Here is a 19,125-nt window from a genome sequence, read left to right on the forward strand (position 1 = left end):
AATACCAAATATGACCCTTCCTTTTCCTATAATTCCTGGAATCAGACCCAGGATTTTTAAAGACATCTTATGGCTTTGGTCATCATACAGTCATCTATTGTTGAAGCAGTTTTTAATGACAAATTACCTTGTTTGTTAGAAATTCAGCTGCTTTGTCCTTGAGTGTCTTCAGAACTTGGATAAATGCTATCCAGTAATGGTGACTTACACAATTTCACTCTTTTAGTTCTTTTTTAAAACCTTTTCATTTGACCTCCTATATAACATAGACCAGTGTTTCTCAAACTGGGGTCCATGAGGGTACTCCAGGGGGTCTGCGAGTCATGTCTGGGGCTGCTGGCCCCTCGATCAACTGCTCCCCCTCCCTCCCAATGCCTCCTGCACACCGTGGAACAGCTGTTCAGCGGTGTGTAGGGGGTGCTGGAAGGGATGGGGAGGAGCGGAGACACAATGTGCTGTGGGGATGGAGTGGAAAGAGGCAGGGAAGAGGAGAGGCAGGAAGAGGTGGGGCAGGGCCTTGGGGAAGGGGTGGAGTGGGGATGGAATGTTTTTTTTTCTTCAAATGGAAATAAATATCAGTAGGCTGGGTGGGGGCCAAGAAAAATTTTAAATAAAAATGGGGATCCTCAGGTTGCTAAAGTTTGAGAACTGCTGTCATAAACCATAGAACTTACACTCTAGGAATTATTTTGATGGATCTTTTAGAAAAACATTCAATCTTAATTTACTCTTGATTTTAAAGTGTTCAAAAATGTTTATTAAAGTTTTTTCCCCTAAAAACTTAACCCAGTGATGCCTGGTGTACCCTTAAAACATTAGGTTGACCCACCTGTGTCACTTGGGGTGTGAAAAATCGACACCATGGAGAGATGTAGTGAAGCTGACCTAACCCCTGGAAAAATTCTTCAATTGACCTAGCTACTGCCTCTCGGGGTGGATTACCTAGGTCAATGGGAGAGCTCCTCCCTGAGATGGAAGGGGATAATTTTGCCATTACAGATCTTCTTATTGCTTGTGGTGGCTCAAGGTTTGCATGAGTGTCTCATTCTGCTTGTCTGCCCTCTGCTCTTTCTGAATCAATAGTACTAGTTATGTGAGTGGGACCATTTGGGGCTTCAAGGATGAGAGTTCAGTTCCATATGATGGGCATTCCCAGCTTTTATTTTACTCAGCAACCAAACAGATAATTCTGAAACTGACGGATTATTTCCATTGTTTTGGAATTGTTACAGAGGAATGATATTGCCATGGCAATTACAAAGTTTGATCAATTTGACTTTCTCATCGATATTGTTCCAAGAGATGAACTTAAACCTCCAAAGCGTCAGGTGAGTTGGGAAAACAGCTACTACTATTCTTTACATACAAGTTTGATTTTTCCATATTTACATACTTCTGATATTAAATAGTAATATAAAGTGAGGTTCAAACATAAGGCAAGTAGAGTTTATTGTATGTTTGTGTTCAATATTTAATGTTTCAATCTCTTAGACATTTAGTTTTTTTCTGTATTATCAATGTGAACATTGCTGTTGCTAGTGCCTCAGAGATGTAATTGGGTATATTTTAGAAATCTAAAATCTAATGTGTACAGAAGTACAGAACACTCCAGTGAGGACTGTAATAAAATGGAACATTGAGTATCCTCTCAGCAGGCACAGCTGTGTTTGTGTGTGGTTACACCAGATACCTGCTCCCATAGAATGAAATGGGAGTTCAAGGCCCACATTCCTTCAACCACTGAAGTCCAGAAATCTGTAGTCTTTGTAAACGTTTCTCCTTAAAAGTTTGTAATTGGCTTTACTTTAAAGGGCCCAAATGACTGCCTGTATAGAAATTATTACAATGAAATGTCCATGGGGAGGCAGCAGAACATAGTGGTTGGAGCACTCGCTCTGCTGCTAGCTTTCTGGATGATCTTAATAAGCCATTAACCTCTCTGTACTTCCGTTTTCCAACTGTAAAATGGGGTAATGATACTTCCTGATAAGTTTTTTGTTGTTTGTTTAATCTTCGAGATTTACTGATGAAAACCCTACATGAGAGCAGGATATTATTAAAAAGATTGAAGCTTTTTTTTTTTCCTTTTCATATTTCCTCATTCTGTCACTTTCAAGTGTCCAGTTGTCGCTTGAGTTAGGTTATGTGAAGAAAACAAAACTTGTTCACCTACTGGTAACTGATTTAAAAAGTGAAAGCTTGTATGAGACTGATCTATGTAATTGCTGGTTGACAAGGCTGCTAATAGAGGTTACAAATAATAAAAGTTGCTAACGTTCAGAATGCTTAAACATCTAGAATCCTGTTGAGCTAACACATCTAGGCTGTTGGAGAAGAAGGAAAGATGTTGCTTCCTGTAGAAGTACCACATTCTGCATTTTCTGGGCAGTTGTTGCTACTGTAAACATCCTTGACTGGAAGCTGTAAGGTGCTAGAAGGGAGCTTTCAGTCGGATGTTTACAGCGGCAGGCTGCCACAGTCATCCTGAGCACCAGGCCTGCTTTGAAACGTAACAGGTTTGTATTTAAGAAGCATTGGTTTCTCTGCTCTTTGAGACTATGCCAGTAATACAGCAAACCAATATTGCTGCTTCAGAAATCCAGCTTTCTGTGAGACCAGTTCATCACCTTTTGTTTAAAAGGCTTATTTTCCTCCACAGTTGTACCAAGCTGTAGAAATCTGTAGCTGTTCATCTAGGTCTAGCGTTCAGACGACTGTACCTCCCTTCTCTACAAACTGCCTGGTAGACTAAACAGCTAGATTAGCACCCAATGCCATAAAGCTTTCTAGGGAATTCTTACATTTACAGACAATGTTTCATTCAGTACCTTGTTCAGTAGCTCCTGAAATCATTGCCTGACATCCTTTTAAATTGTGCTGACTTTGTCACTCCTTCCTTTCTGGATAATTAGGTCCAATGTTTTGTAGGTGCTGGAGCAAATGATTTACTTATCTGGAACTGCTGCTCTGATGCTTTTGGAGGTTTGAGATTGCCTAAAGCTTTATAGCAAGTCCATGATAACCCTTAGAATTCTCTGCTCCACCTTATCCTCGCATCTCTCAGAAGTACTATAAAACAGCCTGCTTGCTTTGAGGTAAATCCCAGCAGGCTGTATCACTAGGAAATTTTCTGTCATCCATTGACTCCAATGAGGCTTCCCTCACATGCCAGTGTGAGTAATATACAGAAAATTCCTTCACTTCAAATACAAAGAGCAGCACTTTCAACATAGAGCCTTAACTTTTGGGCTTGCTTACCACTCTACCTCAGTTTACCAAAATCCTCATGGTGCTGGTGATGGCCTTCCAAAGGAATGGAATGCATATTTACCTTTTTCTTGATGACCTCCTGTCATCCCTGTCATTTCTTGGAAAAGCACGGTTTCCTTGTGAACAGAAAACAGTCTGCTAACCTCATCCCATTATATTTTGCTATTATTTGGGAGTGGTAGTAGAACATCACTTATTAGAAAGTATTCACTCAAGAAGGACCTAGAAGATTATCTGATATAGAGAAAATTCAGCAACCTCCCATGATTTATGTACATATTTGATGGGACCATGTTCTGTATATACTTGCTCACATGGTGAATGTCACGTAGAAAAATGTTGCACAGGTTCCTTCAGTCCCTTCCCACAGAGCAGCCTGCTCATTCTTTTTCAATATAGCCAAGCAATGATTCCTCTGAAGCAAATTTGTTTGCTACTGTGATATGTAAAGAACAGGTTTTCAAAGATGCATCCTAAACAAGAGCTATCTAGCAAAGAAAAATCTGTGCATGCCAGTTTGGAGGATTGGGAGGCCTGCATCTCAGGAAACCTGGAAAAATCAGGAAAATGGTTTCAACGTGTTTATGCTGAACCTAAAAGCAGTGAGTATAACAGCCTGAGATAACAAAAGCCAAAATATGTGCACAGCATTGTTCACTCATTTGACCTTTCACTTCACCATGAAAAAGAAGCCTCTGTAGAAGTCCTATTTGTAATCTGCCTAAGTCCAAAATATGAAGTCAGTTCAATAGTACATTTATCTCACCAGATGCAAATAACATAGTTACTGTATAATCCATAGTAATTCTTCTTTCCGATCAGTATCACCAAAGCTTTCCTGTCCGGGTTGTACAGCATAAATAACTGAAACTACATCAACATTTGTTTTGAAATAGGCTTTGAGAAATTGCAGCCTAACACCTGTATATTCCTTGGCTCTATGAACACTGCTGGATGACTAGCAATAAATTTTCAGGGGCGGGAGAGCTTTGATAGATGATATCATGGACAAAGTAGGAAAGGAATTTTCAGTGGAAAAACACACGTCTAGTATCTGCCTGTAGGCTGAAGGACTTGCATTTATTTATTTTTTGCTAAGGCTAAAACTTGTTGTCTATCTCTGCCACACCTAAGACTATCTGACAAGTTACTGTTCATTACGTCAGAGTTGGGGGAGAACTGTCACTGTTGTGTTGCTGTGATAATTTGAAGTTATGTATTTAAAAGAAAGTGTGACTACATTCGTGGTGGTGTGTACAGTACAAACTGCATGCTCAGCTGTCTTGGATAGATCTAGCAGTGTAGACAGTGAGGCATGGTTTAGGAGGTGAATCCCCAGGGTATATACCCCCAGGGTGTATATTGTTAGCCATGTAGCATCCTGCTGCCAGAGACTTTCCCTGCCATAGTGACAGGCTCTGGCAGTGGGGAAAGGCTTCAGCAGCTTCACACTGCCAGAGCCTATCTCTGCTGTGCCACCCCACTAGAGCCTTTCACTGCAGCATGTAGCTATGTGCTTAGTGCCTGTACTCTACAATGCTGCCTTAAGTATAGACATGGCCGAAGAGGCAGCCTGGTTTAAACAAGACATAACCTGGTTTAAACAAGTTCAGATTTAAATCAGTTTCTGCCCGGAGCACTGTGAATCATTAACCTAGAATGCATGCTTTGAGGTGCAGAGTTGGTTTAAATTTTGTTCAAGAGCTCAATTAGGATTTTGAGTGTTGAAATCCTTGGAATAGGATATCTGAGTAGTTTGCTGTAAAGAAACTACTACAGCTGTCCTCCCCCATGCATGGATTTTTCATGACTGGATCAGGACAGAATTGATTTCAACTGCTGCGTCCTGTTAGTAACAACAAAAAATGGAACATGTTCTAACTTTACAGCTAAAATCCATACACTGGTCACAAAGAGCTTGAGGAAGCCAAGTTAAAATACTCCAGCAAATTTACTCACGAAAGAGGAACTGTAAAACTAAATCTGTGGGATGTTTTGTCTGCATTACCATTGGGTGATGCTGACGTTACTGTTCACATCAAGATTCAATCTCAGAAGCTTTTTCTTTTCTAGCTACACCAGGCTGTGTAATTTTTTAGTTTTGGTTGGGAAGAGAGTGTGTATGTGTATTTAAGGAGAGGGCTTGATACTACATTACTCTTGCACTTTATAGAGTTCAATCAAGTATATATATTATTTAGTGCTGCCTTGACAAGTCTGTCTTTATCTCATGTCACCATGCAGAAGTTGGTCCAATAAAAGATACTATCTCACCCCCACTTGTCTCTCTAATTCTGTCTTTATCCACAGTAAGGGTATTCAATTCAGTAATATTGCATGCTTCCTCCATGTCATTCTTTGCCAATCTGTATCTCAGCTTTGACCTGAAAGAAATCCACTTCAGTGATGGAAGAAGACAGTTTATTTTCCATGGTCTGTTCAACCTTTCCTCCTGCTTGAAACTGACAAAAAAGGTGCCACTTAGGGTATGTCTTCACTACCCGCCGGATCAGTGGGTAGTGATCACTCTATCGGAGATCGATTTATCGCGTCTTGTCTAGACGTGATAAATCGATCCCTGAATCAACGGCTGTACTCCACCTCGGCAGGAGGAGTAAGCGGAGTCGACGGGGGACAACGTGAGGACGGCCAGGTAAGTCAAAGTAAGATGCTTCAACTTCAGCTACGCGGAAGTTGTGTATCTTAGTTTGAAACACGCACCCCCCTCAGTGTAGCCCAGGCCTTTGTGTCAGTTGTAGCGTGTGATGTGGATGCCTGTTTGTTAGGAACTAGGCTCATTTTACATAAGTCTCCAAGAATCCATCCAGTAGTAACAACTTTCAGTCACCATCACTGTGAGCAGGAATTGAACAGGCAATTTAGAGATGAAAGATTCTGTATGCCATTATTAAGCCCTCAGCCATTCAGACTACATACACTTTTTGATCTTGTTTCACTTGGGTGTTTTTGTTTTGTTAAGTAAGTGTAAGTAAGTAAGTGTAATTTATACTGATCTATGGGCAGCCCTTATTTAATATCGGGGAATTCAACAGGCTTTAGTAATGTGGAATCTGCCATGCTGTAGCATGTGTAAACATCCTACACTCTCAGCTGTGGACTTAAGGTGGCTGGGAGAGGGTTGTTTACTCCTTCTGCCATGGACCGAACATCTGGATTACCACATTTAATTCTAGGTGTAGTAGCAATCTTTATTTCTAAGGAGCTAAAATGTATGGCTTTTTTTAAAGTGTTAGCTCATTTCTGGCTAGTGTAATATCCAATAATCCTATTTCCGTTCCTGAAATTCCATTAATCAGCATTGTTTCTATACTCCCAAGGCCATGTTTAGATAAACCAGAACAGGAAAAAGCTACAGCATTTCCTTTGCTTGAAACAAAAGGGCCAGAGCAGGATCTTCAGTTGTTTGACAAAAGCTGAGATATCTCAATTGCCAGCAGAAGCAGACAGTGCAAAACTACATCACTTGTCCTATCGTTCTAAGGCTATGTCTACACTGCACACCTTAAAGCTGTGCTGCTCCAGCCGTGCCCCTCTAAGGTATTCGGAGTTGCGACAAAGAGAGCTCTTCCACTGACAAAATAAACCATCCCCGATGTGGGTGTCCACACCAGTGCTTTTCGTCGGTAAAACTTTTCTCAGTCAGAGGGGTGATTTTTTCACGCCCCTGACTGAGAAAAGTTTTACAGATGAAAGTGCAGGGTAGACATAGCTTAATTCTGGAATGGCTTGGTTATAAAATCAGATTTTTTTTTTTTTTTAAAGCTTTCAGTGGTTTCACAGCAAGAGGTAGATTGAAGTTTGTGTTCAGCATGTAGGGTAAGGAGCAGGCTTTGGTGGCATACAGTGCTTTTGTATGTCTCTTCATGGTGCACTTCCAATTAGCACTGTGCAAAGATAACAGGCCTTGCTGGAATTTACTGCCAAGCACTGTAATTGCAAGGGTTTTAATTATGATAATTGTTTGCTCATTTGCTTTTCATGATGACATGGGTGATCATGTTGTACCTTAGAAATTTGAAATGCTTTGATTTGTGTAGCTCAGTAAAAGTCTGTGGAAACCCATTATTTTCATTCTGATTTATCTTACAGGGCATTTTGAATTTACTTTCCTTTGGCTTAAACTGTTTAGAACCTAGCATTAAAGAATCCATTGTACTGAGCATTGTTTACGGAAGTGGATTTCAGCCAGAATGCAGAGTCTGGTTTTTTTCCCCTCCTGTATTCTAGGAAGAGGTGCGCCAGGCTGTGACGCCTGCTGAGCCTGTCCAGTATTATTTCACGCTTGCCCAACAGCCTGCTGCAGTACAGGTACAGGGGCAGCAGCAAGGACAACAGACCACCACATCCACTACTACCATCCAGCCAGGACAGATCATCATCGCTCAGCCTCAGCAAGGACAGGTCAGTGCACAGGCACAGCATGGGGCTTACAGTTAGACATAGCCAGCCAAATCCTAGCTGTACCCTGGATATGAAAAGCCACATCTGGATGTTCCCAATAATTAGTGTTACCTTAGCACTTAGGAGCCCTAGTCGCAGACCAGGACCCCATTGTGCTAGGTGCTATACAAACACAGAACAGAAAGGTGGTCCCTGCGCCAAAGAATCTACAATCTAAGTACAAGTCGAGATGACAGGTTGATATAGATGGGGATGCAAATAAAAAATGAGACAATATGGTCAGCATGACAGGCTTTGGTCTCTGCACACCAGCAGTGTAACTGGTGCCAAGTTTTTTGTAGGCCTCACAGAACAGGAGAGTTTTGAAGGAGGATAATGAGGTAGCTTTGCACAGGGTGCTCCTCCCAAGTATCGGGGACAGAAGAGGAAAAAGCACATAGATGCTTGTTTGAAAACTTAACAAGTGGGCAATTGCTGTATTTACCTTACCATGAACACTTTGAAGGAGGGAAAAACTTAATGTCTTCCTGGTGATTTGCTAGAAAGGTTTTTGTTGCACTAAATAAATTGGTTTTACAACTTGTATAACAGTGTTGCAGTTAATTTCAGTGTCATTGTGTAATTGTTTTGAAAGAGACCAAGAGGACTATTGACAGAAGGTTTCCATCTCGTTTGAAATAGTGGCATTTTTTTCCTTAGTGTATGGAGATGGAGAGGGACCTATTTGGTCATTTAATCATCCACTTGTCAATGCAGGATTTTACTCTAATGGTTAATGACTGCACATTGCCTGGTGTCCCTTCTCTGTGGACTTATAAGCACTTGACATTAGATCTGTATACATGGGCTTTATTTGTATGAGGCTATGCCTCTTAGGTCTTAAAGTAAGTGGCTTATATTATTTGATGTACAGTTTGGGGTGGAGGGTTGTGTTCACCTTGTCTGTCCAGTCTCCACTCAACCAAAGCTCCTAATCTAATAGCATCCTTCTTCTCTCCCTTATCCAAAATGTTTGAGGAAATTAAATTTTTGATGTGTCTGAAAGGCTTTGGGGAAAACGGCATTGATACTATACACTGGGATGTTGGTAACCTCTTCTGATGTCATAACTCCATATTGTGTAGCACCTTGACATCTCCCCTGCTATCTGTAAAATGCTCAAAGGAATAAGGAACTATATGGATTGCAACTAATGTACTTTGTTAAAATACTGAATTGCATGGGCCTAGCTACTAGAGAAGTGATGTCCCTGTATTTTCAAAAGCAAATGTATGACTTGTTGAATCATGGGACTAAATTGGACCATTATTCTGAAGTGAGTGATGGCAGCTCCATGACAGAAGTGAAGCTGTAGTGCATTTTTGTTCTTCTATGGATGCTGTTAACTATATAAATCTTACAGTTTGTACTGGCTTTTTTCTTATCATTGTTTCTCTCACACTGAGGCTGGAAAATGTTATTTTAAAAGTATCATCAGTATAGTATAGATTCATAGATACTAAGGTCAGAAGGGACCACTCTGATCATCTAGTCCGACCTCCTGCACAGCGCAGGCCACAGAATGTCACCCACCCACTCCTATGAAAAACCTCACCCATGTCTGAGCTATTGAAGTCCTCAAATCATGGTTCAAAACTTCGAGGGAGCAGAGAAGCCTCCCTCCAGTCAACCATGCCCCGTGCTACAAAGGAAGGGAAAAAAACCTCCAGGGCCTCTCCAATCTGCCCTGGAGGAAAACTCCCTCCCGACCCCAAACATGGCAATCAGCCAAACCCTGAGCACATGGGCAAGATTCACCAGCCAGATACCCAGGAAAGAGTTTTCTATAGTAAATCAGATCCCATCCATCTAATATCCCATCTCAGGGGATTTGGCCTATTTACCCTGAATATTTAAAGATCAATTACTTACCAAAATCCCATTATCCCATCATACCATCTCCTCCATAAACTTATCGAGTAGAATCTTAAAACCAGATAGATCTTTTCCCCCCACTGCTTCCCTTGGAAGGTTATTCCAAAACTTCACTCCTCTGATGGTTAAAAACCTTCGTCTGATTTCAAGTCTAAACTTCCTGGTGGCCAGTTTATACCCATTTGTTCTTGTGTCCACATTGGTGCTGAGCTGAAATAATTCCTCTCCCTCTCCTATATTTATCCCTCTGATATATTTATAGAGAGCAATCATATCTCCCCTCAACCTTCTTTTAGTTAGGCTAAACAAGCCCAGCTCCTTAAGTCTCCTTTCATAAGACAAGTTTTCCATTCCTCGGATCATCCTAGTAGCCCTTCTCTGTACCTGCTCCAGTTTGAATTCATCCTTTTTTAAACATGGGAGACCAGAACTGCACACAGTATTCTAGGTGAGGTCTCACCAGTGCCTTGTATAACGGTACTAAAACCTCCTTATCCCTACTGGAAATGCCTCTCCTGATGCATCCCAAAACCGCATTAGCTTTTTTCACAGCCATATCACATTGGCAGCTCATAGTCATCCTATGATCAACCAATACTCCCAAGGTCCTTCTCCTCTTCCGTTACTTCTAATTGATGTGTCCCCAACTTATAACTAAAATTCTTGTTATTAATCCCTAAATGCATAACCTTACACTTCTCACTATTAAATTTCATCCTATTACTATTACTCCAGTTTACAAGGTCATCCAGATCCTCCTGTATAATATCCCGATCCTTCTCCGAATTGGCAATATCTCCCAGCTTTGTATCATCTGCAAACTTTATTAGCACACTCCCACTTTTTGTGCCAAGGTCAGTAACAAAAAGATTAAATAAGATTGGTCCCAAAACCGATCCCTGAGCAACTCCACTGGTAACCTCCCTCCAACCTGACAGTTCGCCTTTCAGTAGGACCCGTTGCAGTCTCCCCTTTAACCAATTCCTTATCCACCTTTTGATGTTCATATTGATCCCCATCTTCTCCAATTTAACTAATAATTCCCCATGTGGCACGGTATCAAATGCCTTACTGAAATCTAGGTAAATTAGATCCACTGCATTTCCTTTATCTAAAAAAGATAAATCCTTTATCTAAAAAATCTGAAGAATCATGAGAATATGCTTTTCCAGGTTGTTACAATGCTGAAGTAGATAGTTTGAAATATCAAGCTGAAAGCAGGTCTGTAAAGAGCCTCTGGTTACTGGCTGTAAATCTCTGAGATTCCACTTACTTTCAGACAAGTCAATCTGTGCTCCTTTTTGTGTTTGAATTCAGACCACCCCAGTGACGATGCAGGTTGGGGAGGGTCAACAGGTACAGATCGTCCAGGCACAGCCACAAGGACAAACGCAGCAGGCTCAGAGTGGAACTGGGCAGACCATGCAAGTTATGCAGCAGATAATCACCAACACAGGAGAAATCCAGCAAATTCCGGTAAGACTCCACCAGGGGGAATATGTAACACTCTCATGGTCTTGTATCAAACTGTTACATCAGCCCTTTCTCATAAGAACATACACATATATGTATTCCATTGTCTGGTGTTACAAGACCTCTGGTATGTGGCACACTGAGTGCTTATAACTCAGTTAAGAATTTTGTCTCAGGAGAAAAAATAATTAGGTATGTTTAGGAAACTGTTAATATAACTCTTATTGCCTAAACCTTAGGTCTTTTACTACCTATACTTCAGCAAAGAGTGTTGTTTCAATTCTGTTTGAGTCTGATTCTGCAACCTTAAGCAAGTCACTTAGTATCTCTGTTTGCCATCTGTGAAATAGGTGTAATAATATTTTCTTATTTTATAAAGCATTTTTATGAAACACTTTGAGATTGCTGGAGGAAAGGCTCTACAGAAGCAGAAAACATTTATTTTAATTATTATTAGGCTTCCCCATTGCAATGCATACTTCCATATAGCTATCCATCAAGTACTTGATACTCTGAGATCCCAGCCTTTACCTAATAGAGGGTTCAGCCCTTCTCCGTGGCATTGAGAGTAATGCTTAGCAAGTAGTGGTAGTGCATTTTGAGGAAGCGTGGAATCCACATTTATCTGTACTTGTACAATTGACTGATCAGAGGCAGGACCCCAAAGGAGACTGTAATAGGCTTTTCCCTGTACCATCAACTGGGACTCCTTGTGAGCTATAAGAAATAATCCCTCACATCATCATGAATGATAGAATCCATAAGTGCCATGATCAACTCCTGATTGTCCAGAGCCTACCTGCCAGAGGACAGATTCAGATTTTTTCAGTTGCTGGAAAACAACCTGAAATCAAACCCAGTGACAATGGGGTGTACTTGTAGCCACATGTGGGTATGTACATACAAGATACTGCTTGCCAGACTTCACTTTTGGTCCTTAAGCTACAGCTCAGGCCTGCATACTCCCCATCCAGAAACCACATGAACAGAAGTGTCAGTCCTCCCTCAAAACTGTTGGAGCTCTTGTGGTGGCTAGACCCAATGAACATACAGAAAGGGAAGGCGTACTTGTGGCACCTTAGAGAGTGTGAGCTACAGCTCACTTCATCGGATGTTCAAATAAATTTGTTAGTCTTTAAGGTGCCACAAGTACTCCTTTTCTTTTTGTGAATACAGACTAACACGGCTGCTATTCTGATACAGAAAGATCCATTCTCTCTCCTTTCTAGTTAAGGACCCGACTTCCACATGTGATTTCAACATTGTCTTCCTAAAACTGATGGAACCTCCCTCTCTTGGCCACTGTCAGTGCTCAGTACACCACCTGACCATCAGGACAGTCTTTCTGGGGGCCATCAGCTCATCAGAGAGTCACCAAGCTCTCGTGGCCAGATTGCCTAACTTTTTTCCATAGGTCATGATACTGTTGAGACCATACCCCAAGTTCATTCCTGAGATGGTCTGAGACTTCCACCTGAACCAATTGATCACTTTGCCAGTCTTCTTCCTGAAGCTGCACTTGACACCTGGAGAAAAGAAGTTACATATTTTGGATGTGTCCAGAGCTTTGCTCTATTACCTTAACAGAACCAAACCTTTCTGGCTGCATCCCTGCCTCTTTGTGGCCATTTCTGGCCTATCTAAAGGTCAAGCCATCTCATCTCAAAGAATCTCCAAGAGGATCACATAGTGCAGTTCCACCAGCTATCAGATGGCTGGCAAGCCTCTTCTGCCAAACATCAAGACACAGCCCACCAGGGCCCAGGCAGAATCTTCTGTTTGCTTCAGAAATGTTCCAGACTCAGGTCTGCAAGGTAGAGCAACCCAATGACTTTTGTCAAATGTTATGCCCTTGACATGGTAGCCAGGTCAGATGCTGATTTTTGGAAGAGCAGTACTGCAGTTGCTGTTTGACTGGCACTGCCAAAATCCTACTCTTTCCTTCCAGGGAGGACACTGTTTGCTGATCACCTACAGAGGGATCCACATTAACCATTCTCCCTCCTTTGAGTGTGTCACTCTACAGTAACGTGGTTGTGGATCCCATGCCCTGCCCTCCATCCCTGCTTTTGAGTCCACAGAAATGTGTACTTTGACCTGTGAGGAAACTGAGGGATTGTCATGGTGCCCTCCCATTTCTACCCTCACATAGGAGCATGAGGAAGGATAGGGTGTATGCATGGCCCGAACAAACGTTGCTAGTCCAAAAAACTGTCTTATGCACATGAGGCTCCTGCATACCTACTAGGGGAGCCACCCTGACTTGAAGAACCAGTTACTGTAGAGAGACACCCATTCTATATTTCAGATAATTGATCGGGCCACAGTGTTGGAATACAAAGTGCAGCAACAAATGCACTTTCTTCAGATGGTTTTTAATAGGGCATTAGTCTATGCTGCCATCAGCATGGTTGTCATTCTGTCCTCTTCCGCTTTCACTATGCTGCTTTCCTGGAACTCTCTCCTATCTTGTTGGTCGCATCATCAGCATCTCCCTTTAATGGCTCCTCAAGTCCAGGGCTCCACTGAAAGTCTTCCTGTGTCTCACTGCGCAACCACAAAAATTTAAATTTCTGATATAAGGTGTCATAAAACTGGTAGTGTCCACTGTAATTAATATCGGAATGTTCCTTATAACCCCATTGGCTTGCACCTGCTTATAACTTCTGAAAATGTTATTCTGGCTATAATTTTCCACCATTGATCTCAGCTCATATGTTGTCTTGTGTTTTTATTTATTTATTTTTCTTAAACTTTGAGGAAAGGTGGGAGATGTCCGTTTTAGGTAAATGTTAATGTTTTGCTCACGTCTCAAAAGTAGCTGAATTTTACAATTTGAAATTTTCACATTAGCTAGATGTCAGTGAGCACTAGACCCTTTTTGTTCTCTGCAGAACCAAAAATAAGTGTTTTATAAGCATTTCAAATCTGTTTCACCCATTAAATTAGTATTGTGCTTAAAAATTGAAGTGGGAAACGTTCAATAGAAAGAACCTTCTCTGCAGGCAAATTTTAATGCAGAAACAGATTGTGTATTGAAATGTTTGTGCTCATATGGAGGTTATGCTCATAACTGTGGCAGAGGCTATTTCTTAAAGAGCAATATTGGGGCTTCTGGACACAACTGGTGAAGTCAGCAGAGTTTGGGTAAACTGCAAGCCCAATAATTTCTGTTCCAAGAGCTTCCAAGCGTCACTGGTGAAGCAAAAGTGGTTTTATGCTCTTTACTTGTAGTGGCTTTTGATTCTTCCCCCCCCCCCCCCTTTTTAAAAGTAAATTAAAATGCAAGCTGCATATAACAATTTAACCTTAAATTAAATGTTCAAAAGTAGGTTAATGGAAAAAGTGCAGTTCTGGTAATAACATTAATTCAGCCGTGTTCCATGTTTTGCTTTGTTTGTGTTGCTTTTCAAATGTTTGTTTATATAGTTTAAAAATGCAGAATGTGTAAGAGAGCAGAACTAATGTTACTGTGATAACTTTTTCCTGACTTGTCAACATTTAAACTTCTAACCATGTGTTATATTTAAACTGAAGTTTTGTATTTTAATATAAAGCATAAAACATTGGCATGATAATATTACAGCCTTTGTCGTGTCAGGACTGAAGTACACTGGCATAATTGTGTTGGAAGCCTTTGCAGTATTCCTGGTTCTAGCGGGTGCTGCTGTTCCCCATTTTTAAGAAGGTGAAAAGTTACCAAACATTTAAAGGAAAATGATGGGAAGAACGTAATAGGAATGTCACTATTTGCAGCTTGCTAACTGGTAAAGTAGTTTTCTTATTCGTACGAATGACTTTAAAGACTTAAAGTTGCCGAGAATCTGCCATTTAGTCATTTAAGAAGAACTAATCTGATCACTCTCTCCATATTTGCAAAGGAAAAATAAGGGCGCTCTAACGCTTGATCAAAATCTTCAGTGTGCTACTTTCTAAATGCTTTCCCCTTGTAGAAAGAGAGATGCTAAGGTGGCTCTTTCAAGTTTTAGTTAAGAATTTGCAGTGGTAAAGTTTCTCTTATTTTCTTTGCCAGAATCCATGTAACTATTTATTAATTTCAGCACTGCATCTGTTCAGTCCTCCAAGTATCATCTGTTACTCTGGCTTCTGTTTTGGAAACAAGAAGGCGAGTTTGTGTTTCATATTATGGAGTCCACTGTCTTATTTTTCTTTCTCTACCTTGTTTCTAGGTTCAACTGAATGCTGGCCAACTGCAGTATATCCGCTTAGCTCAGCCGGTATCAGGCACCCAGGTAGTCCAGGGACAGATCCAGGCGCTTGCAGCCAACGCACAGCAGGTATGTACCGTAATACCAAAAACTTGTCATTAACTATTAAACTGTTCTTCCTATGAGTTGAGATTCCAATTTCCAGCACTTCTGATTTTTTTCTGCCTTACTGCATTCATAAAAAATAAATAAAAATAAAATAAAACAAAACAACACAGTGGAAGTCCTGGAGTAACCATCTCATTCATGTAAATGTGGGTAGTGGTGTAAATGTTCACAGCACTTGTACAAGGGCTATGGTGAAGCCCAGCCACTACTCATTAAATGCCATAAGACACAAACAGTTCAGGCCTTGTGGAAAGATCACCAGTATAAGTAGGATTCATGAAAGAAGTGGGCTTGAAGGAAGAGGGCACATGACTGGCAAGCTGTGTGGGCATAGGGCAAATGAGAGAAGGCACAAAGCGGAGAGTGAAAGACACGAGTGTGATCCCTTTGTGTCCTTTGAAGCAATCTTAATGTTAGAAGCACATCTCTTGCATTGAAAAGTCCATTGACATCAGTGCTGCAGGCTCAGGCTCTTAGCAGAGAGACGCTTCATCCCTGAGGGTGGGTGAGTATGCACTCCTAAGCAGATAGTGCTCCTTTGTGCAGATATGGGAGAAGTGGCAGATCATTCAAGGAGCTTACATTTTGAAAAATGTAAGAGCCATTCCTGATTTTTTTCCCAGTGCACTCCAAATGATCAAGTGCCTCTTCCTAGGACTGCATATAGCTGTCATAAGACATGACATTTTATCTTCTCACCCTCGCCCAGTCACCTGTAATCACAAGAAATAAAACTAATCATGTTAGTAATCTGAAAAATTAAGATAGCCACTGAATGCATCCGATGAAGTGAGTTGTAGCTCACAAAAGCTTATGCTCAAATAAATTTGTTAGTCTCTAAGGTGCCACAAGTACTCCTTTTCTTTTTGCGAATACAGACTAACACGGATGCTACTCTGAAACCTCTAGATACAGTTAGCTTCCTAATGATCCCATTTTCTGATCCCACACCCTTCCTTTCTTCTACCTATCCCTATGTTGTTTTCTTAAAAACTCTCAAGCGGGACACATTGCCTTTACCTGCAAAATACCATGACTTCTCAGATGCCACATAAACCAATCCGTTTTAATGCTGTGTAGAAGAAGAGAAATCCAAGTATATCTCCACAAGGAGTGTGAGCTGAAGGAGCAAAAGGGTACCAGATGGCTCCCCTCAATCCATTCTCTCTTCCTTTTTGCTTTAAGGGCAGAATCTACCTGACACAAATGTGCGTGCTTATTTGTAGCAGTGTCAGAGTTAGGATTCAAGTTTCAATCTTAAAAGATTTAGGCTTTGTCTACGCTAGCATTTTTGTCGGTATAACTTAAGTCGCTCGGGTGTGGAAAAAAAACCCCTGAGCCACATGAGTTACACCGACAGAAAGAGCCAGTGTGGACTCTGCAAGACGCTCTCCCACCGATATAGCTACTGCTGCTCATTGGGGTGGTTTAAGTATGTCAACAGGAGAGCTCAGTGTAAGGTCTCTAGTGTAGACATAGCCTTAGTTTGGAGATGCACTCAAAGAAAGCTCTTTAAATATCAAAAACTCGCATAAAGGGAAGCAACTTGAAGTCGACCACCTTAACATGAGTACATGACAGAGTTTTCAACTGGCTAGCCAGATTAGGGTTCAATAGATGTGTGTTTCATTCTGTTTCCTCCAAAACTTTCAAGCATGTCCATTTTGTGCATGTTAAATGGATAGTTGGCCTCGTGCATTGGACATAAGTCTCCAGTCATACCAGAAATCTGTTTTTGTTACGTAAGATGCCTCTTGGAACTCCTGAAAACTTTTACCACTTTTTAAATGAGGCACTTTTGCAACTCAATCATTGACTTGGTTATCAGCCTGCACTGGTTGTGGGGTAGAGCTTAATGCTTCCCACACGTCATCTATTCTGCCCTTCTCTTCCTTCCATTCCTTTTGACTAGGAGGATAGGGCAGTAACTGCTCCAGAGATAGGGCAATAAGGTTTTCAATGAGAGCAGCACAGCTCAGATCAACACAACTGCTAAGATGCTTCATATTCCTGTTAGACAACTGTAGCTAAACATAATTTTATCCCCTTTCAAAAATTGAAAGAATGGCTCATCTTCCTGTCTGTAAACTGTGTCCATAGACTGCTTATGAAAGTAAGAGGGGGGGTTGCTTTGCATTGCTTTTTAATTATTGAATTCAACAATGCCCTTTGTTCTCAACTAGCATTCATTGCCATCCCACTTTGTGTGTGTTGTTTCAGATATTTTTTTGTTTAAAATAGACATTTCTGTGAGCTTGTACGGGAGCCTAATTTAGTGCAGAGGTAAATACCGAGAGATGGGACTTGTGGGTTCTGTTCCCAGCTCTGCCATGACTCACTAATATGACTCTAGGCAAGGACCTTAATCTGTCTTGCTTTACCACACAGGGATGTTGAGGCTTAATTTAAAAAAAAAAAAAATCTGTAAAGTGCTTGGTGATCTACCAGTGGGAGGGTAAAATATTATTGTTAATTTATTGTTGACCCAGCAGGAATGTTCCCTCACTGATCACCCGTGTCATTTCTTTATTGTAGATTACACAAACAGAAGTCCAGCAAGGACAGCAGCAGTTCAGCCAGTTCACAGATGGACAGGTACCTATCTCAGAACTCATGATGATTGACTGATCAGTAGGGAGCCAATGTCCATGAAGTCGGAGCTAAGAAAGCTCTCAGTCTTTAGTACTAGGTGTCTAACAAGAAGTGGGATAGTGAGATTAGAAAGTCACTACCACTCCCAAAATGGATCTAGCAACCAGGATTCATGAGAACTGTGACAAACTTGTAGTTCATGTGAAGTCCTTGTATTATCTTGCTATATTTGCTCCAAATTAACCCAGCTCTTTGAGAATATGGCAAATCAGTTATTTAACTTTTTTCCCCCTATAATCTCATCCCAGGTGCTACTAGAAATAAGATGTCTTATTAAGATAGCATCCTAGGAAACCTTTAAGCCAATAAACAAGGATAGATACTTGGTGTGTAACCTCTGTGTGTCACTGGAAAGCTTTTTGAACAACTTGGAGGAGGTGTATTCTCAATTTGTCTGTGTGAAGGGAGTGTTTAATGATTGTTTAACACATTCTTTATATTCATTTGTCATAAATGCTGCATATGAAGTAGATGGAATAATTTCTTTAAGTACTTTGAATGGACACATCGGACTGGATCCAGTTAGGAGTAGATTTGCCACAAATAAACTTTATAATACAATTTGTTGAAGATAGGGCTAATGTGAAATGTAGCCTGATCAAACTTCAAGGTGTAGACTACTAGAAAATAGAAATCACTACTACATTGATAGGGAGTAAATGTATAAATAAGCAATTCAAGATATAAACCAGATTGCAGGAAAGGCTCAATAAATCAAACTGAGCCATACGCTGTTGGAGGACACTGTCTCTCTCTATTCAAACAAGTTGTGAAAGTTGTATCCAGTGCGAGAACAAAAGTTAGTTCTGTCTGCTTGGAATATGTAATAGGATTTCAAGTCTAAGTGGTTGAGCAGTAATTGAATTTATCATGCAGAGTTCCAAATGAAGGTGATTAGAAGTAACCTGACAAATTGAGTCTGATACTTATAAAAGGTTAAATCATCAGTAGGGGCTTTTTCAGTCCTAATCTGTTCAGGAATCAAACTCTCATAACATTATACATATAAAACCAAGTCTGTCAGGGTCCAACTGGGCATCAGAAATTCATAAAATTA

General features: G+C 40.8%; 1 protein-coding gene and 1 long non-coding RNA gene across 7 annotated transcripts in view; one reads left to right on the forward strand and one right to left on the reverse strand.

Moving 5' to 3' along the window:
* NFYC (nuclear transcription factor Y subunit gamma) overlaps window positions 1–19,125 on the forward strand; it is a 62,023-nt gene that overhangs the window by 41,790 nt on the left and 1,108 nt on the right. For 4 of the 6 annotated variants that reach the window (XM_038377521.2, XM_043505932.1, XM_043505933.1 and 1 more), the window contains 5 exons: window positions 1,233–1,328; window positions 7,519–7,692; window positions 10,924–11,082; window positions 15,270–15,377; window positions 17,952–18,011. In XM_038377521.2, coding sequence (XP_038233449.1) covers window positions 1,233–1,328; window positions 7,519–7,692; window positions 10,924–11,082; window positions 15,270–15,377; window positions 17,952–18,011 — 597 coding nt within the window. The remainder of the gene's footprint in view (window positions 1–1,232; window positions 1,329–7,518; window positions 7,693–10,923; window positions 11,083–15,269; window positions 15,378–17,951; window positions 18,012–19,125) is intronic. The other 2 variants (XM_043505931.1, XM_038377523.2) reach the window with 2 other exon arrangements.
* The window catches only part of LOC119845344, a 29,157-nt gene continuing 23,477 nt past the window's right edge, over window positions 13,446–19,125 (reverse strand). Inside the window, exon 3 of the long non-coding RNA XR_005289570.2 lies at window positions 13,446–16,129. This is a non-coding gene — a long non-coding RNA (uncharacterized LOC119845344). The remainder of the gene's footprint in view (window positions 16,130–19,125) is intronic.

Source organism: Dermochelys coriacea, chromosome 19 (genome assembly GCF_009764565.3).
Source record: "Dermochelys coriacea isolate rDerCor1 chromosome 19, rDerCor1.pri.v4, whole genome shotgun sequence".
In the NCBI taxonomy this organism is placed as follows: Eukaryota; Metazoa; Chordata; order Testudines; family Dermochelyidae; genus Dermochelys; species Dermochelys coriacea.